This window comes from Colossoma macropomum, unplaced genomic scaffold (assembly GCF_904425465.1).
Source record: "Colossoma macropomum unplaced genomic scaffold, Colossoma_macropomum, whole genome shotgun sequence".
Lineage (NCBI taxonomy): Eukaryota > Metazoa > Chordata > Actinopteri > Characiformes > Serrasalmidae > Colossoma > Colossoma macropomum.
The window spans coordinates 1208683-1236615 of NW_023494808.1; the positions used below are offsets into that span (position 1 = coordinate 1208683).

Here is a 27933-nt window from a genome sequence, read left to right on the forward strand (position 1 = left end):
CCCAGAGATGTCTTTTTTCTCGAGTTTGTATTCTTTGTAAGTCTTAAAGCTGATAGGCGAAGGTTTTCCCCAGTATGTATTATTTTTGTCTTAAAGCCGACAGGCATGTCTTTTCTCCAGTATGTATCCTTTGTAAGTCTTAGATCCAATAGACACAGCTTTTTTCCAGTATGTATTCCTTTTAAGTCTTAAAGCTAAGAGGCATGTCTGTTCTCCAGTATGTATTCTTTGAAAGTCTTGAAGCTGATAGTTGAGGCTTTTCTCCAGTATGCATTGTTTGGTAAAGTATAAAATTACATTTTAATTTCAAGTTCTTCAAATGATACGACGGAAATCCTATGTGGCTGAGCCACCGGTGGAACCTTCAGTTATAGCCCCATCAGATCTACACACAGTGGCCACTTTATTAGAAACCCCCTCCTTTGTAGCTACGCTAGTGTACAGTGAGACAGAGTCTCCCATCAAAATCAGGTCTATTAGAGAATATTTAACAACTCGACACGGTTTGAGGCAATTATGATTTATTCAGGTTAGCATGATGCTAACTGGTGGGGTATAAGCTTCCATTACTCGTTAGCTGCATTAGCCTTGTAGCTCCAGAGCTAAAACTACAGAATCAAACTTCAGACACCAAACGTGCTCCAGGTGATCGACTGCATTTGAGGTAAAGTGTGTACATTTGATTTGTTTGCCAAACGTTTCGCTTTATTCAACTTGTGTTGAAACACTGAGGTGAACGAGCACAAAAAGGACCAGGTGATGAAACAGACTCAGTTCGGACTGGCTGATCATTCAGGAGTTGTTGTTTTATATTATTATTATTGTTTTGTATTGCAAATTCAGGAAACGTTGACTGCCTAAGTAACATTCATGCCTAAATCACATCTGCTTGCTTTTTAACGTTCTGCTCATTCCTCTACTGACAAACTGTAACTGTTCATGTTGATTTTTCACTGTTCAGCAGATTCAATACTGTATATTGAACATTCAGTTTCGATTTAACCTTGTACCTTAATGCAGTTCGACAAGAAGTATTTCAAGGCTTTTAATTTCATTGAGGACTTTTATATTAAAAGATGACGACTGATTATAACTCATAAATTGGTTGTAAGTGTTACGTAATGGTTTGTTCCTGCTGAAAGGTTGCACAGTCAGATTAGTACACGGCGATTCAGACTTTACATGCTAACAAGTTGGACTGTGTCATCAATATGAGTGAGAGTTTCTGTATAGTGTCCACTAAAGAGCATTTCTACCAGAATACAGGAATATGTCATACATGTTGGACTGTAATTTTTATTTTATTAAAAAATTAACTCATTTTTCTTTGTGGCTGTTTGAAATCCATTATTCTTACACAATAAATGTCTGTTTTTCTAAGAAATCTGTGCCGTTTATTTTAATAAAAACTAAAAGAACTTTGTGTCGGCTATGGGAAACTTATGCACAGGACAGGGAGAAGGGGAGAACTCTACACATTGTCAAGAAGAAGAAAAACAGCCAAAGAGGAGAACATCTGAAGAACAAGATCAGAGCATTTCAGTGGTGAAGAGACCTCAGAGTGTAGATTAAGTCGGCCTTAGGTTTCCAGTTCTGCCTTAAATGGTGCCGCAGTTCCATTAATGTAATTGCTGCACCATTTAAGGTGGAACGGGAAAATTCAAACAAGTAGCTGAGGTGCCGGAATGTAACTGTTGCACTATTTAAGGTGGAACGGCAAAATTCGACCGAGAAGCTGAGGTGCCAGGGTCATGAAGAGTTGAAAGGCATGAAAAGGGATGAGGAGGCTGCTCTGTTTCTGCTGGACAGGAGAGGAACATTTACTTATTTTGCTGTTTCACAGAAACAACAGGTCAGTATTGTTTTGTTCTATTGTTGTTCACCTTGACAATGTGTGTCCATGAATTTGAGGGAGCTTCTAAAGGAGTGCTGAAGGGAGGGGTGTGTATGTTTTTCTGTAGAGTTCAAATATAAACCATCATTCTCCAAATTTGCTTACTGCACCTCTAATTAGTTTATCACTTTCACACATTTCTGTGAAATCTACCAGCCATTCCCTGCATTTATAATAACATTAAAGCAAAAATCTTTAAATTTCCTATTTTAAGAACTTACAGGGCTTTTGACAATTTTAGATGTAACATCTGTGGATTTTTTTAAAAAAGACAATTGTTAATGGAAAAAAAAATATATAGAAGTTTATATGTTGCTCAGTATTAAAATTCTATGAATCGGTGCTATTTATTTTTTACATTCATTAAAATGAAAGGAAACAGACAGTAATATGGGCGTTGTAACAGTAATTTTTGCTATTCAGACTACACCAGTGGTTTTCTACCTGTGGGCTGCTAGGCGCCCAGTGGCAGTCATTTATGTTTATTTTTTTAAATATAAAACAAAACATCAAAAATGCCTAAATATTTAGGTTGAGCTCAGTGATCTGACAGAATGCATCACCAGCATAGTTGACATCCATTATGGATAAATGGCTACAAAGAGAACATTTCAGGATTTTTTTGGGTTTATTAAGTTATGTGAAGTGAAATTTGATGGGCAACATTGATTATTGTGTTATAGTTGCATTTGAAATGATCGGGCTGATTACATCCCATACAGAAAAAATATATTCCAAATGTGTTTATCAAATATGTTTTTGCAGTGTATGAAAATGGCCAAGAAATGTATTTGTTAAATAATCAATTTTAAAATATATTTCAATTTATATATTTAACATATACATTTTTGGCCATTTTTATATGTTGCAAGAATATATTTGATCAATTCATTTGGAATATTTGTGTTTTTTCCCATATGGGAGTTTTCAGATTTGGGTTTATCCAGAGCCACAAGAGTAAATGAGGCTGGAAGAATGTGAAATTACTGTTTTGTAAGTTGGATGGAAAAGTTCTTTTCCAGTTCTTCTCCGAAGCTTTGGGGTCCGAACTCCAAAATGACTGAGGAGAACCTTAACCCACCTTCACTGCAGCTCACACACAACAATGAGGACCAGTCATGTTTATTGTGGTCTGACTGTGGAGGAAGGTTTGTAGCAGGAATGGGAATATTGATATGGGAATTCTGGCTGATGCAGATATCTGATATTTCTACAGTGACAAAATGAATTTCACAGAAATGGAACAATTATATATTACAATATATATTACAAACAAACCAACGTTGCAGGTATTTTGGCTCAGATTCTTACAATAAATACAGAACAACTGTCATGGTGGTCTGAATTATCAAATTCGAACATCACTCAGATGCTGATCAATTATTTTGATAAATATTTACATGAGTTACATGAGTTAAAAATAATCACATCAAGCTAGAAATCAAAATAAATAATCTTATATAAAGAACATTTTTTTAAATTAATTTTTCATTTTGAAAAAATGCCAACTGCCAAAAACTGCCCAAAATTTCAATTTTCAAAATTTCAGCAGATCCAGAACTAAAACAACAAAAAAACAACAAAAAAGAGGTGTAAAAATACCTATTTCAGTGACATCATAGTAGAACCACTTCTGGTTCCATAAAGAACCATGTTTGAAAAAGAGATTTCCAAGTGTGAGGAACCTTTTAAAGGTGTAAAGAACCTTCACATGATGTAAAGGTTCTATTTCAATTTAAGGGTTCTTCCTAGAACCGTTAAATCATGTGGCTTTTAAACTTTTCCACCAAATTTATTACATTAAAAGTAAAGTAATTCACAGTGATGAGTGACCACTTTCACACAGGTGGGTTAGTTTAATAACACACTGTTACAACTAAGACCCCCAAAGTAGTCAGTTAGAGAACCCCGTATCCCCCCCCATATACATTCAACACGGGTCATTTTTAAACTTTCAATTCACGGATTAAACAAAAGTTTACTGGACATCTCAAAATATATTCATTTTATTGTGCTGAGATTTGCTGTTGTACGTGTTAAAAAACGATGTTTCTTCAAGGGTTCTATTTAGAACCATCAGTTCTCTATACAGAACTATTTGCATGCTTAAATGGTTCTTTGCATGGTGAAACGGTTCTTCAGATTGATGGAAAATGTGTTATAGCACCAGAAAGGGTACTGCTATTGTTTACAAGGTCAAGCCTCTATACAATATAAGAACCATATTTAAAAAGGTTCTACATAGAACCATCTACAGCTCATTTCTCATCAATCTGAAGATCCATTTCACAATGTAAAGAACTTCCAGTCTTCCAGTCCAGCCTCGGTCATTTCGCAGCAGCTACACTCACGTTTGGTAGAACGGTTCCTGTACGAAGAACGGTTCCGTCAGGGATCAGTCTTTGGCGTGCGTTCTCTGATGAGCTCTCAGATTGTCAGATCTGGCGAAGCTCTTCCCGCACTGAGGGCAGTCGTAGGGCCGCGTGTGCGTCCCTCTGTGGGCGGTGAGGCTGGACTTCAGCGTGAAGCTCTTTCCGCAGGTGAGGCAGCGGTGCGGTCGTTCCCCGCTGTGTGTTTTCTGGTGGGCTGACAGGGTTTTCCTACTGGACAGCTGTTTTCCACAGGTAGCGCACAGGTAGGGCTTCTCTCCGCTGTGTCTCCTCTGGTGGATCAAACACTCAGACTTGCGTTTGAAGCTCTTCCCACAGGCGGAGCAGCGGTGAGGCCGTTCTCCGCTGTGAGTTACCTGGTGGACTGAGAAGGAGCAAAGGCTGGAGAACTGCTTTCCGCAGGAGGCGCACAGGTAGGGCTTCTCTCCGGTGTGAATCCTCTGGTGGTGGACGAGATTGCGCTTGCTTTTCAGAATCTTCCCACAGTGAGGACAGAGATGAGGCGTGTCCTCCGCTCGCCTTTCAGACGGGGGTTTGACGCTGTTGCCTAAAAGAATAAGAAAATATTGAAATGACAGTTTTAATCTGACAGTAACGCGTCAGTTTGGGGGACTTTACAAACTGCTGGGTTATTTTTTTCCACCCAGCCGCTGAGTTATTTCCACAGTGCTGGGCAGCTTTTAGGTACAGTGCTGTGAGAAAGTATTTGCCCCTCACCTGATTTCTTCCATTTTTGCTAATTTGTCGCATTTAAATGTTTCAGATCATCCAACTAATTTTAATAAGAGGAAGACAACATGAGTAAACACAAAATGCAGCTTTTAAACGATCATTCCATTTATTGAAGGTAAAGATTTACTCAAAACCTATGTCACGCATGTGAAAAAGTAATCCCCCCCCCCATTCATGGTTCCATCAATTATTAAGAGTCATCCAGGTCCTGCAGAATCAAAGCAGCCACAGACCATCATACTACCAGCACCATGTTTCACTGTTGGTATGATGTTCTTATGGTGGAATGCGGTGCTATTGTGAGGCTTTACCAGCAGCAAAAACAGACATTTAAATTTTAGCGAAGAAAAAAAATGAACTAAAGAAACTAATAAATGTGCTAATAGTGATTAAAACTATATTACTATAACACGATTTGGAAACCTGGGCCGAGACAAGACAAGAACAGTATAAACGCAAGTGAGTATCAGCGACATCACATACTTTGACGAAGCTACTTCTGTGATTGGTCAGATTTTAGAGCTGAAGCAGATGAGTCACCTCATGGTTTTGTATTTTGTTAGACACCACAACACACTATATCGTTGTTGTCGGAAGAAAACCTTGTATCTCCAAAATGGTAACTTTACAGGAGAAGGAAAAAACATACTTTACTTTTAATGCAAGTCATTTTGGGCCGTTTCTTTTAGTCCATTCATCATGAAATTTACATACAACGTAAAGGGCAACAGGCATTTTCAAATTATGTCAAAAACTGAAATATGAGGTTTTCTCCCGACAACAGCGATATGTATGTCCGGTTCCTGTGTTTCGTCCTCCTTTAATGCCAATAATAATGATAATAACAATAAAATAAACCGAAAAACACCAAATAAACAATATGGTTTGTGCTTTAAACACAGCTTTGCTTTTGGGTTGTTCTCCTGTGAAGAGCATCATTACCATAGCAACTGTGTCCCAGCTACAGTAACCATGCTTCTCACTGCACTTGTGTTCTCTTTTACAGTGTTTTTATCTGCTGAGGAACATTACTGACAGACGATATAAGCTTAACTACAGATATAAGGGTCTCTTCAGGGTTCTGTGACGTTACCTCGACAGGAGCCGATGTGGCTCTGCGCGTCGTCCTTCCTGATGACCGTGCTGCCGCAGATGGGGCAGTGGAAGTGACCTCTCGGCCTGCAGCCCAAATGACACATGCAGATAATGTAGCCTAAAGAAAGAGAAAGAGGAACATGGAAACAGGAGCAGAACCTTCTGATAGAACATTACAGAAGGATAATCAGATTATTCAGGGTTATTATAGAGAGAATTAAGTCTGAGTGACGTGACGAACCTCTCTGGCGCACTGCGTGCTTCAGGTGGCACTGCAAGTGTTTGTTGACGCTGTAGGCGTCATGACGGGGTTTGTAAACAGCGGGGGGGCAGAAAGGACAGTGGAACTTAACGCAGCACCTGGAACATCGCTGAGGAACCGGAGGATCCTCGCTCTTCAGAACCGTGCAGTGCTGAGAGATTCAGGAGGAGAGAAAAACCTTGCAGCCTCTACACTTCTGGGAAGACTTTACACTACACTCTTAAAAAAATGGTTCTTCAAGGGTTCTTTAGCAAAGACAATGATTCTGTATAGAACCATGAACACTTAAAGAACCCTTTGCATGATTAAGTGGTTCTCTGCATCATGAAACGGTTCTTCAGATTGATGCAGAATGTGATGTAGCTGGTTCAGTATAGAACCTTCTTGAAAAGGGTTCTGCTACTGTTACGATGTCAAGCCTGACACAATAGAATAACCCTTTTTTGGTGCTTTTCAAGAAGGTTCTATATAGAACCATCTACAACACTGCATGGTGAAATGGTTCTTGAGATTGATGCAGAATGTAATGTAGCTGGTTCTATATAGAACCTTCTTGAAAAGGGTTCTGCTACTGTTATGATGCCAAGCCTGACACAACAGAAGAACCCTTTTTGGTGCTTTTCAAGAAGGTTCTATATAGAACCATCTACAACACTGCATGGTGAAATGGTTCTTTAGATTGATGGAAAATGTGCTGCAGATGGTTCTACATAGAACCTTTTTGAAAAGGGTTCTGCTACTGTTACGATGTCAAGCTTGACATGATAAAAGAAACCTTTTTGGTGCTTTTCAAGAAGGTTCCATATAGAACCATCTACAACACTGCATGGTGAAATGGTTCTTCAGATTAATGGAGAATGTGCTGTAGCTGGTTCAGTATAGAACCTTCTTGAAAACGGTTCTGCTACTGTTACGATGTCAAGCCTGACACAACAGAAGAACCCTTTTTTGGTGCTTTTCAAGAAGGTTCTATATAGAACCATCTACAACACTGCATGGTGAAATGGTTCTTTAGATTGATGGCGAATGTGCTGTAGCTGGTTCTAAATAGCACCTCAAAACGTTCTTCTATCGATACAAGCTTGACATCGTAACAGTAGCAGAACCCTTTTGGTGCTGTATGGAACCCTTCAAAAAGGGAGATTCGTGTACACTATTTATATTCTACTACACTCTTAAAATGTTCTTCAAGGGTTCCTTAGTAAAGAAAACAGTTATATACAGAACCATGAACACTGAAAGAACTCTTGGCATAATTAAATGGTTCTTTGCATGGTGAAATCGTTTTTTAAGACTGATGGAGAACGTGCTGCAGACGGTTCCATATGGAACCTTTTTAAAATAAGGTTCTATATTGCACCAAAAAGGGTTCTTTAGTTGTGACAATGTCAAGCCTGTAAGAATTAAAGAACTTTGGGTGGTCTATAGAACCATTTTCTGCACTACAGAACCCTTACAGAACCATCTTTTAAAGTGTGTATATGTAACATATCACTTAGTAGTTAAATAATAAGTCTAATGTGAAGTAAAATACAGCAATAAAGTGACAAACCCAGCTATTAAAGCGATAAATAAACCTGGAGATACGCTCAGTGTTGGTAACGCTGGACCTCCTGACCTCCACGTAACCCCACAGTGAGAACTGTAGGCCTGTACTGTATGATGAGGCTGGTTAAAGTTTCGTTGCTGTACTCACTCTGTTCTCTCCGGCGCGTGTCTCCTGAACCGAGGCGTGCGGTTTCTCTCCGGTGTGTGTTCTCAGATGGTAACTGAGGAGATATTTGGTTTTGAACGTCTCTCCACAGTCAGAACAGGGATGGAGCCTCTCTTCACTGGGAGCTTCGGACGCTTCGGACACAGAGAGGTGATGAATTTGTTAATGTCAGTACTGGAGCTGGGCGATACCGCAAAAACATATCGTGATACATTTTCACAATACACGTAAAGACACGATATTTATTTGTTCACACGTCTGATCAGCTGGAACAGAGAAAAAGGAATCTACAATTATAAAAAATAATCAAAAACTGTGAAAACAGAGTTTTATTCAGTATTTGGCATTAAATCCAGTTAAACTGGACGAATTTTACTCTCTTTATAATAAATCATGCAGTTGGTCAGTATCTGCAAGTACTGACGAAACACACAATATGGTCAGAACAGCAGACTGTATTGTATTGAGACATGATTTATCATGATAATAATCTATATTGTCATAATGCCCAGCCCTATAAAACTTAAAAAGATGGTTCTTCTAGGGTTCTTTAGTAAAGTAAATGGCTATATAGAACCATGAACACTCAAAGAACCATTTGCATGATTTAACAGTTCTCTGCACAAGGAAATGGTTCTTCAGATTAATGGAGGATGTGTTGTAAAGGGTTCTATGCAGAACCTTTTAGAAATTGGTTCTATATAGCACCATAAAGGGTTCTGCTATTGTTACGATGCCAAGCTTGTAATAACAGAAGAAACCATTTTGGGTGCTAGATAGAACCATCTACAGTACATTCTCCATCAAGGCTCTACATAGAACCACATACAGCGGTGGTCCTCGCTCTCTCTGGGTGGGTAGGGTGGCCCCCCGTCTGCCCCATCACTCAGCGCGATGGTAGTGGGCGCAGGCGTCTGTTAGCTGAAGTATCAGATCTGTGGTTAGTGTTCTCCTCCGAGTGTGTTCAGCTGTACAGTGACGCTGCGTTAGTGTCAGTTTGAAAAGATGCAGTGGAGTTTCTCAGGACTCAGAGGAAGCCTGTGTTTACCTTCACCCCCCCTAGAGCTGGTGGTATCTTGTGACTGGGGGGAGTCCTGACTAGTGGGGTGGAACTGAATACGACCACGTTTGGCAAGAAACAGGAACACCCCCCCTCAAAAAAAAAAGACCAAAGATCAAGAAGCTTAAAGGCCTCAGCGTACTTCCTGCGGAGACGACGTCAGCCCCCTGCGATAATACAGTACTGGAACAGCCCTTAAGGTGGCGCTGTGGATTCCCCTGAGGGAAATGACGAGTTTTCTTCCCCTGCTGGATCCCTTTAGCGTTACCTCGACAGGAGCCGATGTGGCTCTGCGCGTCGTCCTTCCTGATGACCGTGCTGCCGCAGATGGGGCAGTGGAAGTGACCTCTCGGCCTGCAGCCCAAATGACACATGCAGATAATGTAGCCTAAAGAAAGAGAAAGAGGAACATGGAAACAGGAGCAGAACCTTCTGATAGAACATTACAGAAGGATAATCAGATTATTCAGGGTTATTATAGGGAGAATAAAGTCTGAGTGACGTGACGAACCTCTCTGGCGCACTGCGTGCTTCAGGTGGCACTGCAGGTGTTTGTTGACGCTGTAGGCGTCGTGACGGGGTTTGTAAACAGCGGGGGGGCAGAAAGGACAGTGGAACTTAACGCAGCACCTGGAACATCGCTGAGGAACCGGAGGATCCTCGCTCTTCAGAACCGTGCAGTGCTGAGAGATTCAGGAGGAGAGTCAGTATGAAATAAAGTTCAGCTCTGTACTTCCTAAATAGTGTTCTAGCTATGAAAATTTAGAACGTCTAGCCAAACAGTGCATCATGTATCGAGTGTGGACTCTTTCTTAGCTGTGTTAAACACTGTTGGGCTGCAGGATCCAGTATTTAGACTCCTACGTAGTGCACTATGTAGGGAGCAGGGAGCCGTTTGAGATTCAGCCACTTGTGGTGGAAGTTTTGGAGATATTCAAGTCAAAGAAAATGGTTCTATACAGAACCATCAACACTCAAAGAACCTTTTACATGATTAAAGAGTTCTTTGCATCATTAAATGGTTCTTCAGATTGATGGTGGATGTGCTGTAGATGGTTCTATGTATAAACCTTTCTGAAAAGGGTTCTATATAGCACAAAAAAGGGTTCTTCTACTGTCTCAAGCTTGACATCGGAACAATAGGAGAACACTTTTTGGTGTTATATAGAATCTTTTTCAAAAAGTGTTTAAATACACACACGCTCCAAAAATACGGTTCTACAAGGCTTCTTGGAGAAAACAGTTCTATACACAATCATGAACACTCAAAGTACCCTTTTCATGAGTAAACAAATGGTTCTTCAGTTTGATGGAGAATGTGTTGTAGATGGTTCTATATAGAACTTTTTTTGAAAAGCTCCAAAAAGGGTTCTTCCATTTAGTCAGGCTTGCCAGGTGAAAAGCTCCTACCAGTAGCAGAACACTTTTTGATGTTATATAGAACCCTTTTTCAAAAAGGTTCTCTATACAACCACCTATAGCACATTCTCCATTAGTCTGAAGAACCATTTCACCATGCAAAAACCAATTAATCCTGCAAAGGGTTCTTTGAGTGCTCATGGTTTGATACAGAACCACTGTCTTTACTAAAGAACCCTTGAAGAACCAGCTTTTAGACTGTACTTGTGTTCCCACACCGGACAGATAAACCACACAGGTTTAGGTTCTCAGGCGCTTTAAGAAGGCCGAACCCCCTGTTGATAAACAGATGTAGAACCGAGGGAACCCAGAAACTAGTTCTGGTTAAATGACTCTGCTGCTCCCACTCACCGTGTTCTCCCCGCGGTGCGTTCCCTGATCCGAAGCTGCAGTGTGTGTTCTCTGGTGATGACTGAGGAGATCTCTGCTTCTGAAGGTCTCTCCACAGTCAGAACAGGGACGGAGCGGTTCTTCGGTGTGTTCTTCAGACGGAACCCTGTCACCGCTGCCTGGAGAAATACAGTCTTAATGCATCTGTACCTGTGAACAGCGTCTCGTCTGAACCGACAACAAACATTACTCTGCTGTGGATATGACTGAAAAGGGAAACTCCACTGATTTTTCAAAATTTCTGTATAACTGAGTCTGTGAGATGTAAACAGAGATTCAGAGTGGTTTGGTGTGAAATGGTTCAGATGTCTTCACAGTGGTGGTGATAGGAACCAGGGGTCGCCATGACTACAACACAAATATAGACATTTTATTTACTGTCCAGAACCACCAGTGAACCTACACGAGTCTTCTGAGTTTATATGGAATGTTGATGATGGAAAATAGTGGAAAATCTGGAATAATAAGTTTTCTTTGGGGACTATTTTGCCTCACAGCGCCCTGCATGTATCCCTCCACCATGAATGGAGTTTAAGTTCTCTAAACTATCATAAAACAGTGTCTCAGTCATCAGGCAGTGAATTCATAACCATTTCATGTAGGAACTTTCTGTGAGGGAGCTTTTAGAGGTGGATTAGTGCTGCATGGTAAATCGTATTTTTATCGTTATCGCAATATGAATTTCTGCGATAAACACATGCTTAAAGTGGCGATGACAGATCTAATGACCTCATACACACAGCGCCATGACATTACCAGCACAAACTGTCACAGGCCTGCTTCTCTGAGCTGGGTGGACCTGCTCTCCCACATGGGAGACGTGGAACTTAACCATTCAGCCAAAGAGGGGTTTAAAGAGAGGCTAGTTAGATTTCTGTTTACACGTCCCAAAGAAAATGTCAGAGAAAACAGCAGCAGCAGCTCATGTTTGTTTATTTGCGTTTCCTAGTAACAGGAGAACGTGAGAGTTTTCGAGAGTTCGTGTGAGTTCAGTGAGCTCCGTTCGGTTCAGCAGCAGCTTAAAAGTTGAGTACTGTGTGACACCTAAACATTTAATGTGATTCCCAATATTTTAGTCGCCCAAAAACCAGTCTGATAGTGTGAGACACCCAGTCTTCATAATCTGTTCAGACTTTTAAAGTCGTGTAGTGAACCCAAGGCTTTACCGGGAGGAGTTAAATCGCCCTCTTCAGCCGCCACGTCCACTTCTCCATATTTTCTGTGGTTTAAATCCACCGTCAGTGCTGCCCTGCAGTCCTCCAGCCTCACTGAACACGTCTTTAAGGGCGTCTGAGCTGCAGCGGTACAGCTGGAGTCCACACTCTCTGTAGGGTTTGGGTCAGTGTAGCACTGCAGAGAGAGGCTGCCTCTGTCCTGCTCCACCTCCTGCACATGACCACACGCAAATAAAGGTGACATTTAGTTCTCTAAGTTGGAATGGATCAAAAAAAGGAGCTAAAAGTTTTCATTTTTTTCTATTTTTAGCATTACAGTGTGTTAAAATGTCCAAAAATGTGTTCTAGAGGACTTTTATTTAAGAAGAACCCGCTCTTCACAGACACAGAGAACTCACCATGTTTTCTGGTTCAGTTTCACCCTCAGGCTGAACTCCAGCTGCGTCCTGCTCCATGTCTTGGACTCTGTGCTGGTCCGGTGTGTCCTCAGGATCTGGGTCACTGTAGCAGTGCAGAGTCAGACTGGGCTCGTCCTCCATCTCTGACGGTGTGTTATGGTCAGAAGCTCAGAGAGCTTCAGCCCAGCTTTACAACCCTGCACATCCTCCTAAGAGACAGAGCACGAATGATACAGGGACCAGTCAGTGGAAGCACAGGGTAGGTGTTTCTAATAAAGTGGCCAGTCAGTGGAAGCACAGGGTGGGTGTTTCTAATAAAGTGGCCAGTCAGTGGAAGCACAGGGTGGGTGTTTCTAATAAAGTGGCCAGTCAGTGGAAGCACAGGGTAGGTGTTTCTAATAAAGTGTCCAGTCAGTGGAAACACAGGGTGGGTGTTTCCAATAAAGTGGCCAGTTAGTGGAAGCACAAGGTGGGTGTTTCTAATATAGTGGCCGGTTAGTGGAAGCACAGAGAGGGTGTTTCCAATAAAGTGGCCGGTTAGTGGAAGCACAGAGTGGGTGTTTCCAATAAAGTGGCCAGTGAGTGGAAGCCCAAGGTGGGTGTTTCTAATAAAGTGGCCAGTTATCGAGGGAAAGAGAGAGAGCACTCAGAGGTGGAGAGAGAGTTAGACACACAGTTCTAAGTGAAGCTTTAGACATGCAGACACGAAGAGTCCCACACATACGTTTATAGAGGAACGGTTCTAGATAAACGGTTCTAGATAAATGGTTCTAGGCGCATTTCAGCCAGACACTACGTTTAACTGATGACTCCTCTAATGTGAGGTTCTGTTCCGTTCGCTTGGCAGACTCACCTCCGGCGAAGAAGAGCTTTATCTGTGTTTTATTTCTCTGTTCTCTGTGTATAAACACTACATCCACTTCCTCGTCCTCAAGCCTGGAAGAGGCAGGGCCGCTCTGTCGCCACCTGCCGGTTCGGCCTGTAATTTACAAATACCGACCCGAAGAAAACCGGAGCAAAACCCCCAAAAACGGCACAGCTGCGGAGCTGCGGAGTAGTTTGGAGCCTTTTCTAAAACAACAGCTTCGCAAAGTCAAGCTGGAAATAGGTAGACCGGTTTACGAGCAGTCAAAGCTGTCGGCCTTTTCGAATTTTCCGTTCCACCTTAAATAGTGCAGCAGTCACATTCTGGCGCCTCAGGTATGTATGTAACTGCTGTACCATTTAAGGTGGAACGGAAAATTCGAACGGTAAGCTGGCGAATAGCAAGCTAACGGCCAGTTTTGCTGCTTTAAAGGGTAAAATATGATGCATTTCGTTTGAGTTTGATGGTTTAGTTGGATTATAACAGCAACTTCGACTGGTTTATCAGCCAAATCCAGTCGGTCAACCATCTCAGACGAGCTAAAAGGAGCTAGCTCCCAACATCAGCAGGTAACCTAGCTAGCTAGAGCTCTGGAAAAGCACCAAAGAACCCCTTTTATTACTGTCAGATGATCTAAACTGGTGTTAGATGGTGATTTGCTTGCTTCTTGATGGTCTAAGGTGGAAATCCAGCTGTGAAAACTGAAAATTCCCTATGCTGGTCAACCGGTTAAAGGAGAATTCCACCAAATTTTCTGAATTTCTCCTTGAGATGTAAACAGAGTGATTTCAGATTGGAAATAGTTGGTTGTAGAGACTCAAATGTCTTTACAGTGGTGGTGATAGGAACCAGGGGTCGCCATGACTACAACACAAACGTAACATTGCTGTGAGGATTTGATTGAGCATTAGTGAGGTCAGGTAGTGATGTTGGATGGTCAGTTCTGGATCACTCCAACTCATCCAAAAGGTACTGTTGGAGCTCCATCACTCCAGTTCCACTGCTCCTCAGCCCAATGCAGGATCCCCTAGCCCATGCTTGGCATTGGCCTAGTCCAGAGCATCCCATTCTATTGGTCAGTGCTTTTCTATGGAGATTATACAAGCTGTGACATTATAGTAGCAGAACTCACTAATTAGAAGGGGCGTCTGGATACTTTTGGACACATAGCAGACCTTTCTACCACAAATACACTTGGAAAAAAATCTCTTATAGACCAACATTTTTCTCAAAACTGTCATAAAACAGTGTCTCAGTCATCAGGCAGTGAATTCATAACCATTTCATGTAGTAACTTTCTGTGAGGGAGCTTTTAGAGGTGGACGTCTGGTTCCTATCACCACCACTGTGAACAATTCTGACTCGGCCACTGTGAATGATTTAACCATTTAGTTATGCAGATATTTTGATATTATGGTGGCATTCCCCTTTGGTAGGAGCTTAGACCATCTGAAACCAGCTTCCACCAGAAGCTGGTCTTGAATAGATGTCGTTGTCTGTTTCTTGTCCTTACAGTATCTGCTCCTCACCGCTGAAGATACTCAGCGCGGTGCAGGATGGAGAGCAGATCTACGAAGGAGGGAGAGGTTTTCCTGCAGCTCCACCTGCTGTACGACTCTGAAACGTCCTGCACCAAGTCAGTAGGAACTGATCTCTCCATGGACGACATCAGAAACCTGCAGGCTGAAGTGTGGAGGCTGAGAGACACTCTCTAAGGAGGTCTGAGGGTCTCTCTTGAATCAGAATCACTTTATTTAAGTGTGTGTTATAAATACGAGGAGTCAGTCTTAGTGAGTCACACATGTAACACACTGAACAGACCAGGCATTCACACAGACTGATAACAAGCATTTAACTAGGAGACAAATACAATAAAATACAATAAATATAAATAGAATAAAGAATAATAAGCAACATCTCAGCTATCCTGTTGTGAATTTGAGGCCTGTTACGTAATCTTAAATCTTATTCAGTACCTATGAATTATGCAGTAAGTCATTTATTAAACACTTTAAATAACTCTAAATAATTCAGTATTTACTATGAATTATCCAGTAACCACTATGATTCTCACAATAAGTTTCATTTCTTATTCAGCATATGCTATTTATTATTAAGTGTCTATTTATATTAAATTATTGTATGCCTTATTAAACCTATCCAGATGCTACTAGGGGTGGGCAATATCACAATATTTTATCAATATTGTGATAGATTATGTCACCGTACACTTTTCTGAGCATATTTTGGCACACATATTTAAAGCACACTGATCATCGTGTTTCATTACAAAGTAAGCATAATTAGTGATTGTGCACTATTGTTATCCAATTTATATACTTCTTTTTTCCCTATTTTTATCTTATTTTTCTGCCCGATTTTAGTCCGCTAACTCACGCCACAGTTTTCAAGATATCGACACCGTTCCATCTCTGGAATGTTCGGTCTGATTGGGAACGCTGTGCTTGTATACAGCTTTTTGATAAATTTGAATTTTTTCCCATAGGAATGAATGGGGTAAAAAAAATTGGATGTCCATCTACTGTACTGGTCTGCTTGACCACAAGACACCGTTTCACATATACTATCTCGGGGCAGGCCCCCGAGCATGAATCCAATGTCGTTTTGATCTGCACTCATCTGTTTGTCTTTTTTTTTCTCATCCCTCGTTTCTCCCATAGACTCCCATTCATTTGTGCCCCCCACACAAGCCCTATTATTTCTTTGCCCGACAGCCACCAAAATTCATGTCCTCACTCAGGGCAGGTTCTCAAGCTCTGATCCACCACACTGACCTGCACTCCTCTATGTGTTGTTTTCTCATCCCTTGTTCCTCCCTTAGACACCTCTTCATTTTCAACAACACGTAGCTACAACTTGCCAACTCCCTACCAGTGACTTAATAAACACCCCATACACCATGGCAACCGCCTAGCAACATTTTAGCAACCATCTGACCATCTATGTCCGATGCCAAATGACTACAAACACCATAGCAACCACCTGGGATGCCATAGCAGCCACTTTGAAAAAACTTAGTATCTATCTGTGAAACCAGATCAACTACATAGCAACACCTTAGCAACCACCTTGGATACCATAGCAACCGCCTAACAACACCTGAGCAACTGCCGTGGATACCATAACAACCACTTAGCAGCCCCCCAGCAACCACCTGGGATACAATAGTGACTGCCTAGCAACCACCTGCCTACAAACACCATAGCAACCACCTCAGATACCATAGCAGCCACTTTGAAAAACCTTAGCAACCATCTGTAAAACAGGGCAACTATGTAGCAGCACCTTAGCAACCACCTTGGATACTATAACAACCTCAGAAAAACTAGTCTTAGAAAAACTAAATTTTGTGATGAATATCGTGTATCATGAAAATGCCAGATGAAGTATCACGATATAATTTTTTTGCCGTATTGTCCATCCCTAGAAACTGCTATGAATTGTTCAGTAACAAGTAGCACTTATAGAGTAATGCTTCATTATAAGTGAACTAAATTTATACTCATTGTGTGAATAATCAGTAAATTTATCAATGCATTTTCCAGGAGATGGAGGACGTACCCGTCCTGTGTTCAGTCTGTAAAGCGAAACTAAACCACACTGAAGCCCAGAACTCTGAACTCACAGCTGGAGACCAGAGTATACATACCGGACTCTGTGAGTGAGAGTGAGCAGCAGGACTCGGTGCAGGACGTGGAGCAGGACAGAGGCAGCCTCTCTCTGCAGTGCTACACTGACCCAAACCCTACAGAGAGTGTGGCCTCCGGCTGTACCGCTGCAGCTCAGCCCCCCTTAAAGACGTGTTCAGTGAGGCTGGAGGACTGCAGGACCATGATGGAGCTGAGTGGACGCATCTCAGCAGAAGGAGAACGGAGCGACGGGGACGGCAGTGATCATGAAGACGATGACTTTGTTCCCCACAGTAAGTAGTGTCTGAAATGCAGCTTGTGCGTTTGAACCCGGTTTAAACTTTTAGGTTTCTGTTCTTAAACTCATTCAACCCTATATTACACTATATGGACAAAAGTATTGGGACACCCCTCGTAATTATTGATTTCAGGTGTTTCAGGCACACCCATTGCTAACAGGTGAGTAAAATCAAGCACATAGCCTTGCAGTCTCGCTAAGGATAGACAAACAGTGGCAGTAGAGGGTCGCACTGATGAGCTCAGTGACTTTAAACATGGAACTGTCATAGGATGCCACCTCTGCCACTAGTCAGTTTGTGAAGTTTCTGTCCTGCTAGATCTGCCCCAGGCAGGAAGCGTCTAGGAGCAACAACAGCTCAGCCACGAAGCGGTAGACCACACACACTCACAGAGTGGGACCACCGAGTGCTGAAGTTCACAGTGCTGATCCTCCTAAATGGTGGGGGGAGTGGTGTAAAGCACGTCGCCACAGAAAGGTATTCTGTGGAGTGATGAATCAGCTTCTCTATCTGTCCGTCTGATGGACGAGTCTGGGTTTGGCGAGTGCCAGGAGAACGTCACCTGCCTGACTGCACTGTGCCAGCTGTAGAGTTTGGTGGGGGAGGGATGATGCTATGGGGTTGTTTTTCAGGGGTTGGCCTAGAACCCTTAGTTCCAGTGAAGGGTAATCTTGCTTATTTCCGGTACCACAGTCTGTTTTCTCACATGCGCAGACTGAGAAATGCGAAAGAAATCAGAGTATGAGTTTACATGCACTGAGAAATCTGATTACTGAGCAAAAAACCAGCCTCTTTATCGGGTTTCTTAATTGGATTTCTAGACCTTACTCTGAACTAAGAAATTGGCGTTTGCCGTTTACATGACCATTTGAATAATCAGATAAATGATCAGATCAAACGGAAGTGTGGTTTCGTTCATCTGCAGTGTTAAAACACTTTTTTTGGTAGGTCGGACTTTTGGACCTGTTGCAGGAAGTTGAGACAGGACATCGTCACCAGTTAAACACCAGAAAAAGAAAAAGAACAAGGAGAGAAGTAAGTCATGGTAGGAGACCAAATATTTGTTATTTGGTCCAAAAAAAGTCAAAAGCCAACTTGGAAAAACATAAAAATGCCAAAACGTATCCTTTATTATCTGAGAGCATGAGAGAGAGGGGATATTATTTTTTCTCCATTCAAACGGAAAAGGCTGCCCGCCGAACTGACCGCACACTGACCACATCAATGTCCAGCACAGGGAGACCCAGCCCACGCAGGTGATGATGACAGGACGCAGGCGTGTCACACAGAGTTCTTTAGTGTGCTAAACTGCAACGTGGAACCAAAACTGACCGGATCAAATGTGTACACACACTGTCTAAGCCGCCTATCCTTCTGGGTTGCGGGAAGTGCCTATCCCAGCGGTCACTGGGCGGACGGCAGAAAACACCTTAGACAGGTTGCCAATCCATCACAGGGCAGACACAGACATACACTCTTTAGACTGTGGGAGGAAACCCAAGCAGACACAGGGAGAACACGCAAACTCCACACAGAAGGGACCCAGCTGGGGAACCGAACCCAGTCCCTTCTTGTTGAGAGGTGACGGTGCTATTCACTGCACCACCATAAGTAAGCATGTAGCAGGCAGGCAAATCACAGCAGCACTAACACCTCCTCCTTTCTCCACTCTTAGGTGATGATGAGAACTGGTTGCCTTCGTCTGAAGATCATGGAAGAAGGAACCAAAGTCCATTGTATGGCTTGCAGGTTCAGGAGGCGGTTCACAGTGAGGTGAAGCGGTTTCACTGTTCGCTGTGCGAGAAGAGTTTTTCCACTTCAGGAACTTGGAAAACACACATAAAACGACACAAGATGGAGATGGACTTCCACTGCGAGGAGTGCAGCAAGGGTTTCATCACATCGATAGAGCTGAAACTGCACATGACACGGCACACGGGAGTGAGCAATTTCGTGCTTTCCCTTCTTCAACTGGTCTGAAAGATCATCTCAGAGTTCATACCAGAGAAAAGCCTTACCGCTGCTCGCACTGCGACATGAGGTTCAGCCACAAGAATCACCTCCAGCGCCACGAGAGGACGCACACCGGTGAGAAGCCTTACCTATGCAACCTTTGCGGCAAAGCCTTTTCAGATCCAAGGCACTTCTCCACCCATAAAAGGGTACACTCGGGAGAGAAGCCCTACCAGTGCTCCTTCTGCGGGAGGAGCTTTTCTCGCCGGATCCACCTCAAGCAGCACGAGCGGACGCACACGAACGAAAGGCCGTACAAGTGCGTCCACTGCGACAAAGCCTTCAGAAGATCAGACGTCCTTAAGACTCACCTGAGGATGCACACGGGAGAGAAGCCTTATCGCTGCTCCGTCTGCGGGGAGAGTTTTGCTTATTTAGGGAGCTTTAGGACGCATCAGGAGAAGCACGCCAAAGAGGAAGCGAAGCTGAGCTTGTAGCAGTTTTGTTTTTCTAGCTCATTTACAAAAGACAACACAGGTTCACAGAGTTCCTGGATCCATCACAACTAAAAGGAAAAGGGCAGCAGAAGAATCCTGAGGCGCAAATGGATCATTTGATAAAGAGCAGTGGATTCATACTGGAGGAGCCACGGTTGGAATTCAGGGATTTTGCAGAAAATAGTATAAAAAGGAACATAATTGAAAGAACATGTTTAAAAAACAAATTATCATTCTTGGTTTGATGGGACTCTCTTGTTAGGGAGGTTGTAAAATGTAAATAGGCTATTGTTGTCAACAGGCTGGTCACGATTATGAAATTTAGCTGCCATGTAAATAATAAATTCATTGTTTTCATATGTTTATGTAGCAACAAACAGAATCAGAATTGCTCTCTTCTAGAAGGTCAGACTTGCGAACACTGTAAAAATGGTTTGTCAGTTCAACTTAAAAAATACATTGTGGTAACAAGTAAATTAACTAGTTTTGCAAAACCTAAATAGATACAATGCATAACAATTCTTTCAATCTAAGTGATTGAAATTCATCTAAGTTATGAATCTAGTTCAATTGCTTGTTACCACATGAAGTAAATTTTAGGTTGAGCTATTTTTTAGTATAAAGTGACCAGATTGGCTGATTACGCTTCCTAGCTGCTCACGCTCAAATAAACAAACATTACTCACCACTGCCCTCTAAAGGTGATACAGCATCAAGTCAGCAGTTAGAACTTTTGTTGTTTTATAAACTCTTGATGCGTCTCGATAAATGTGTGTTTATTTCAACCTAATAGAAGAAACTGCACCCAGTTATATTCTTTTTTGCAATGTAAACATATGATTATTATAATAATAATAATAAGTTCAACTTGTATAGCGCCTTTCTCAGACCCAAGGTCGCTTTACAGAGGCAGGGAAAGAATAAATAAAACATTAGTGAGGAGAAGAGTGAAAATGCTGAGAAAAAAGGTAAGTTTTATGCTGAGCTTTAAAGGAGGAAAGTGAGGGATAGTCACGGAGCGAGATATTAGGGCAGGGGGAGGCAGGTTAGTGATGATGTTGGTGCGGACGTAGATTTGTATATTATCAGCATAACAATGAAAATGAAAACCATCACGGCATTATCTGATCTAGCGGTAAAATGTAGATGATGAAGAGTAGAGGGCCAAGGACTGAACCCTGGGGGACACCTTGTGCAACAGCACTGATAGCAGAGTTATACTTACCAAGGCATTATGAAAGCTAACAACTAATAAAAATAACTAATCAGCTGAAATAACTGTGTTCAGTTAATTATAGTGACAGGCCTATATTTATATATATAGTTTATATATATTATATTAAATTCTAGGAAATTGATTAAAAACCATTTAAACTTTTCAGTTTTAGCCGTTTAGCTCCATTTACCCCCATTTGTCTTCCAGTCCTGTTTTTTGATATAACGGGGGAAATAGGAAGTGGCCAGGCTCTTCATAAACCAGATCTGGTTTAAACTGCTGTCCTAGTTATCAGAACCGTTAGAAACTACTTTGAGACCACTGTAGAAGCTGAGTGGTCATGTGCGCAGCAGATGTTCTGATGGCTGCATCTTTAATTTTGCCCCTTAAATCAGGCTGAGCGCTAAACTCTGTGGTCTTCCAGAGACCCCTGCGGTAAAGGTTTGGTAACTATCCCAAGTGGCCCTAGAATGGAGCAGGTTGGACCTGCCTTGTGTATTAGCATGATGAAAGCATTCAATATCACCACTTTATTTATTCATTCATTTATTCACTCGCAGTCACAAGCTTGGGATAACGCTTTGGCATGGCTGTAGAGGTGGGCGATATGGCACAAATATAATATCGCGATACATAAATTTTGTAACATAAGTTGTTTTGAATTCTTACATAATTTATCACAATAATTATATATATTGTCACATTGTCCAGCCCTGTGTGATTGTGTTTCATGGAAACAGAAGAACAGAAACCGATGACCAAGAAATCTGACCAAAAAAGTTATTAAAACAGAACCTAAACGGTACCTTACACACTAAAAAAAGGATGGTCCTTTAAGGGTCCTTTAGTAAAGAAAATGGTTCTTTATAGAACCATGAACAGTCCAAGAACCATTTGCATGCTTAAATGGTTATTTGCATTGTGAAATCGTTCTTCGGATTGATGGAGAATGTGTTGTAGATGGTTCTACATAGCAAGCTTGACATTGTAACAGTAACAGAACCCCTTTTGGTGCCATAGAGAACCATGTGCACTCTCTCTTTAGTAAACAACATGGTTCTGTATGAACACCCAAAGAACGCTTTGCATGAATAAAGGGTTTGTTGTTCTTTGAGTGTTCTTTGAAGCATCTTTTTTAAGAGTGTACATAAAAAACCTGAACAATGAGAGAGAACAGAAGCTGTTACGAGTCCAGTGGGGAGTCCACAGTGTGCTTTAGCTTGTGTTTGTTTAGAGAACTCAAAAAGGCGAACGAGTTGCCACAGATGCAGCACCGGTAAGGCTTTTCACCAGAGTGAATTCTTTGGTGGGTTCGCAGAACGCAGGGCCTGGCGAAGGCCTTCTCGCACTGAGGGCACCTGTACGGCTTTTCTCCGGTGTGTGTTTTCTCGTGCTGGCGGAGGGTGTGCTTTTTGCTGAAGCCCTTCCCGCATGCGGTGCAGCGGAAAGGCCGCTCTCCGGTATGAATTCTTCTGTGCTCCCTGAAGTGCGTTGAATCGGAGAACCTCTTCCCGCAGTCTGCGCAGAGGTAAGGTTTCTCCCCAGTGTGAGATCTCTCATGACACAGCAGGTGACTCCTCTGTCTAAAACTCTTCCCGCAGTGAGGGCACCGGAAAGGCCTCTGGTCGGTGTGCACTCTCTCGTGCGCCTTCAGACCCTCCGACCGTGCAAACGTCTTCTCGCAGTGAGAGCACTTGAACGGCTTCTCGTTGGTGTGGATGCGCTTGTGCAGTTTCAGGTGCGTCCCGTGGCTGAAGGCGCTGCTGCAGTAGGAGCACCTGTACGGCCGCTCCCCGGTATGTGTTCTCAGGTGGAGCACAAGAGTTCCTTTAGTCCTGAAGCTCTTGGCACATTCTTTACAGCCGAAAGGCTTTTCTTCAGTGTGGGTCTTTAAGTGAACGCCGAGTCGTGATGAATCAGCAAAATGCTTGCCGCAGATGTGGCACGTGAACTCGCTCGCCCCAGTGTGCCTTGTCACGTGCAGTTTCAGCTCCGTTGGTGTGACGAAACCCTTGCCGCACTCCTCGCAATGGAGGTTCTTCTTGTGCCTTTTCACATGCATCGCAAGACTTCTTGAAGTGGCAAATCTCTTCTTGCACTGCGAACAGGTGAACAGCTTCTCTCCACTGTGAACCTCCTCCGGAGTCTGTAAGCCACTTGACGGACTTTGACTCCAGTGTTCAGCTTGATTACGGTTCCTCCTTCTGTTGACTTCAGATGAAGGTGACCAGTTCTCATCATCACCTAAAAGAGGAGAAAGGAGAAAGTGTTGTCAGAGCTAGAGATGGAAAGGTCGATTGGCTATGTATCGGTATCGGCCGATTTTCAGCCCAAATGCGGCAGGTATTTCCCAGCTGATCAGAGACGTAAAACAAATGAACTTTACTTCATCTAAGGCACCAGAATGTCACTGTTGCACCATTTAAAGAGCAACTCCACCCCTGGCTCAACTTTAAAAAATGCTCAAAAATAGGCGGGGCACGCTGGGAGGGGCACTGCAGTGATCTACAGGTTTGGAGGTGGGGCTGCGAGGGAAACCGGGTGGGCTGGGGTGCTGTGTTTTCAGAGCTAGCATATGTTAGCTACCAGAAAATATGGAGAGAAACAGAATCAAATGGCACTTGTGCAACTGAGAGTCTTACGAGGTTAAAGATTTTTCTCCACCACCATCCCCATCTTCGCCGAGGGAAGGTGTTTTTGATCAGGTAGTGCATCTTGAGCCTGAACAGTATGAGCCACTGACTCAAGTCACCAAAGAGTTAACGTAGTGCTAGAAAATGATTAGCAGCGAGCGATAGAGGCGCTGAACGGTAGAACATTCCCTAAAACCGCAACAGCCAGCTTCTAATGATCTGTTCAGCAGGTCCATATTCAATATAACCCGAGTCCTGATTTCTTAGATGACCTGAATTCCGAATGAATAAAGTGGACTTCTTTGAACTCTGTCTGTCTAAGTTTCATTCAGTTTGACATCAAGGTTGCAGACTGCATCTCCGGTCAGCCAGGGCTGTAGTGGCCCTAAATCCTTATGTTCTACAAGCTGTTCATGGCACTTACTGATGTTACATCCAATTCAGTACCACTTAAATTCACATTCCCTTTATAAACCAAACCCTTGGGCACCGCACTCACTGAACAGAAATCAACAGCAAGCAGCTCTGAAAAAGGCTGTGTGGACGAAAGGCTGACACAGTCAATGACAATGGCCATTTAACGTTAACCTTTCCTGAACCGTTTCGCTTTCCATAGTTCCAGTGTTGCTTGCCGTTGATGTCTGTTCAGTGAGTCGCGCCCGAGGGTTTGAGTTGTGAAGGGAAATGTGAATCGGATGCAACACCGGCAGCTTTATGGAAACTCACAAGAATCCTCACTTAATCTGTCCACCATCTTTATTACAAACTAAGCTCAGATTAACTGGGTTATTTACAGCTGGCATATCGCAGCCTTATGAGGTGGTGCTGGGGGTGTTTATAGTGCATGAGTGTGGTTATCTCCTCGGCTCCTATGCTTTCATATTAATGAGTGCGGTGCAAGTAGGGCGTCATCAGGGGGCAGTAACGTCGTTTGACTGATTTGCATACTGTGACATGTCGTACTTCGGTGCGAAGACACGTCATAGCAGAGTTGAGTGGGCGCTGCAGAGGCGGAACTGACCAGGATAAAATGATATGATTGGAAAGATGTGATCATATTTTAAGCAAGCCTGGTATATTTTATTATTACAAAGCAGAGCATTTCAGCTGTTCATGAAAAAAAGGTCTTAGGGTGGAGTTACTCTTTAAGATGGAACAAGTAAATTTGAACACGAAGCTGGTGAATAGGAAGCTGAGTTCAGGCTCATCAATTCTGTTTATTATTACATATTTGGTTCCAATTTCACTGTAAACTCGCCGTGTGAATGTGTAGAGCATTAAGGAACAATTATGTTTTGAGGGTTCCACCCCAGACCTGGGTCAGTACCTTTTATCTGACAGTGTACCAGCGCAAACATTATACGAGACCAAAAGGCATGTAGATTATAGTAAGTTGAGCTGGTATTGCGTTCTGTTTGCAGGCACGTAATTTTGAATCTGATTACTTGTAGTGTGCATGTAAACTAAGATTTTCATCAGATTGTTGAATCAGTCTTAATTTATAATCAGCAGGAATTCATAAATGAAGTCACTGTCTGAAGTATGCAAAATAACATCCAGATCTGCCAGAGGCATTTTGGAAACAAGTGCTGTGGACTGATGAAGTAAAATAGGAACTCTTTGGCCACCAAGGTTTCTTTGGAGGAAAAAGATAAAGGAGCAGCATTTGATGAAAGGAACACCGTGCCAACTGTTAAACCTGAGGGCAGATCTGGATGCCTTGAGGTTTTTCAGACAGTGGGTCAGGAAACACTGCATGAGTAGATGGAAGATTGGAGGGTGTAATTTGGCCAGGGGTGCCCACACTTTTGCATACATACATATTCATTACACATTTTGAGCGATGAAGTGGAAAAACACACTGTTAGTGAAAGAACAAGTTCTCATGATAAATCATATTACGTTGAACTTGTTTCAGATTAATCACACGAATGAGTTTAAGAACACAAACCCAAAAATTTACATACATATCAGCTGAGAGCTGGATTCAAACACACAGGCTGCATTTCAGACTAGTTTAATCCATTAAAGTGATTAATTTACTTACTGGGGGGAACAAAGTCATCGTCTTCACGATCACTGCCATCCCCGTCGCTCCGTTCTCCTTCTGCTGAGATGAGTCCACTCAGCTCCATCATGGTCCTGCAGTCCTCCAACCTCACTGAACACGTCTTTAAGGGCGTCTGAGCTGCAGCGGTACAGCTGGAGTCCACACTCTCTGTAGGGTCTGGGTCAGTGTAGCACTGCAGAGAGAGGCTGCCTCCGTCAGAGTTCTGGGATTCAGTGTGGTTTAGTTTCGCTTTACAGACGGAACACAGGACGGGGACGTCCTCCACCTCCTGATAGGAACATCAAAGAAATGATATAGAGATATATATGGTTAAAAAATACTTCATAATTCATAATAGATACTGAATGATTCATAGCAGTTACTGAATAATTTATAGTAATTACTGAACAATTCATAGTGGATACTGAATAATTCATAGCAGATACTGAATAATTCATAGTAATTACTGATTAATCATAGCAGACACTGAATAATTCATATGGGATACTGAATAATTCATAGTAGATACCGAATAATTCATAGTGGATACTGAATAATAAGCCTTGAGATTTAAGACGCAGCATATTCTTTATTCTATTTATTGTATTTTATTGTATTTGTCTCCTAGTTAAATGCTTGTTATCAGTCTGTGTGAATGCCTGGTCTGTTCAGTGTGTTACATGTGTGACTCACTAAGACTGACTCCTCGTATTTATAACACACACTTAAATAAAGTGATTCTGATTCTGATAATCATTTTGAGCTTGCAGAAAACGGGAATCATTTCTTCAAAAACACCAAGAAAGACCCTCAGACCTCCTCAGAGAGTGTCTCTGCTCTCTGACTCAGCTTTCCTTCCAGCACAGCGACGGCGTCTCTCAGCCTCCACACTTCAGCCTGCAGGTTTCTGATGTCATCCATGGAGAGATCAGTTCCTACTGACTTGGTGCAGGACGTTTCAGAGTCGTACAGCAGGTGGAGCTGCAAGAAAATGTCGTCAGTCTGCGCTCCGTCCTCCATCCTGCACTGCGCCGAGTATCTTCAGTAACTGGAGATGCTGGTTCAGAGTCTGCTGGAACAGAAAAAAAACAAACATTATTCATACACAAGGTGCAAAATACAGGGGGTCCTGAGGGGTCCAGGACCCCCTAATTGACCTCTTAGACCTCATGAATGTCTCAATGTCAAAATTCTGCGAGGGTCTATGAAAATAAACTCATTATAAAGTTATGTTGTCATTGTTTATCTCCTTCCCCCACAATCAGCTTCTGTCTTTGGTGTTCTTAACCAACTAGAGCTGCAGCACTGCTCTGCCTCAGGGTGGCGCCGTAGCAGACTGGCTCACCCAGTTGGTCCTTCATAGTCTAGAAACTGTAACTCTGCCCGGATTCCTCTGAAAATCTTCAGCATATCTGTAAATGCATCTGTAATATATACATTAAAATTAAAAAGTGGGTCTGAATTATTTTTGACCAAACTGATTTATCATTACTGGAACATATGAGCTGCCCTGCGATGGACTGGCGACCTGTCCAGGGTGTATCCTGCCTTCCTGCCCAATGACAGCTGGGATAGGCTCCAGCACCCCAACGCGACCCAGAAGGATAAGCGGTTTAGATGATGGATGGATGGATGGAACATATGAGCGATTTATCAATATATGTGCATTAATTAGAAGACATTATTTTGCATATTTCAGCGTGTCACTAGTGAAATAGAGAGTTAAGCAAAGTAGCTACCCCAAAAAAAAAAAAATTTTTAAAAAACAAGAGGCTGAAATTAGCTTCTCAATGTAACTGTCCGTTCCACCTTAAATGGTGTAACAGTCAAACGCAGGCGCCTCAGGCACTTGAATGTAAGTGCTGCACCATTTAAGGTGGAACGGAACAATTGGAAAAAGAAGCCGTGTAAGAACTTTTTTCTTAGTTTGTACAGCTCTAATTTGTCCTGTTTGGATCCTTTTGGTCTAAAACAACATCCTAAACCTCGAAACGAGTGATTTTATTTTATTTTCCTCACTGAAAGGCTCGAGTAACGTTATAAGGGCTATGATTGAGCTAAATAACCTGCGGTCTCTGAGATTCTCATTAAAGCTCGTGCTCCTCTTCGCTCTGCCTGGGAGAAATACTGCTGTCTAGTTTTTACTTTCAGTGAAATTTTATTACATTTTTATTTTTATTCTTACTTTTCCTTCGTGCTGTAGCCCAAACAGAACAGAGCGAATCCAGCCACAACCTCCAG

General features: G+C 42.5%; 1 protein-coding gene and 1 long non-coding RNA gene across 2 annotated transcripts; one reads left to right on the plus strand and one right to left on the minus strand.

Annotated features, from left to right (window-relative positions):
- Nucleotides 1–3665: 3665 nt before the first annotated feature.
- Nucleotides 3666–27933, minus strand: LOC118797689 (zinc finger protein 629-like). Its single transcript, XM_036556964.1, has 15 exons — nucleotides 27878–27933; nucleotides 26509–26761; nucleotides 25690–25981; nucleotides 22197–23253; nucleotides 19668–19708; nucleotides 13383–13508; nucleotides 12530–12696; nucleotides 12123–12342; nucleotides 10918–11075; nucleotides 9659–9830; nucleotides 9416–9535; nucleotides 8070–8221; nucleotides 6353–6524; nucleotides 6110–6229; nucleotides 3666–4831 (listed from the first exon to the last, which is right to left on the minus strand). The coding sequence occupies exons 2-15, from the start codon at nucleotides 26710–26712 to the stop codon at nucleotides 4290–4292; spliced, it is 3543 nt and encodes a 1180-aa protein (XP_036412857.1). The 5' UTR covers nucleotides 26713–26761; nucleotides 27878–27933; the 3' UTR covers nucleotides 3666–4289.
- Nucleotides 13401–19226, plus strand: LOC118798244. The gene is made up of 4 exons (XR_005005987.1): nucleotides 13401–13963; nucleotides 14910–15113; nucleotides 16961–17337; nucleotides 19019–19226. It is a non-coding gene; the product is annotated as an uncharacterized LOC118798244 (long non-coding RNA).

Coding starts and splice junctions, on each gene's coding strand:
- LOC118797689 (XM_036556964.1), bottom strand. CDS start 26,712: ATGGAGGACGGAGCGCAGACTGACGACATTTTCTTGCAGCTCCACCTG. Junction 23,254..25,689: donor CGATGACTTTGTTCCCCCCA/GTAAGTAAATTA, acceptor CTCCTCTTTTAG/GTGATGATGAGAACTGGTCA. Junction 12,343..12,529: donor AAACTGAACCAGAAAACATG/GTGAGTTCTCTG, acceptor GGTCATGTGCAG/GAGGTGGAGCAGGACAGAGG.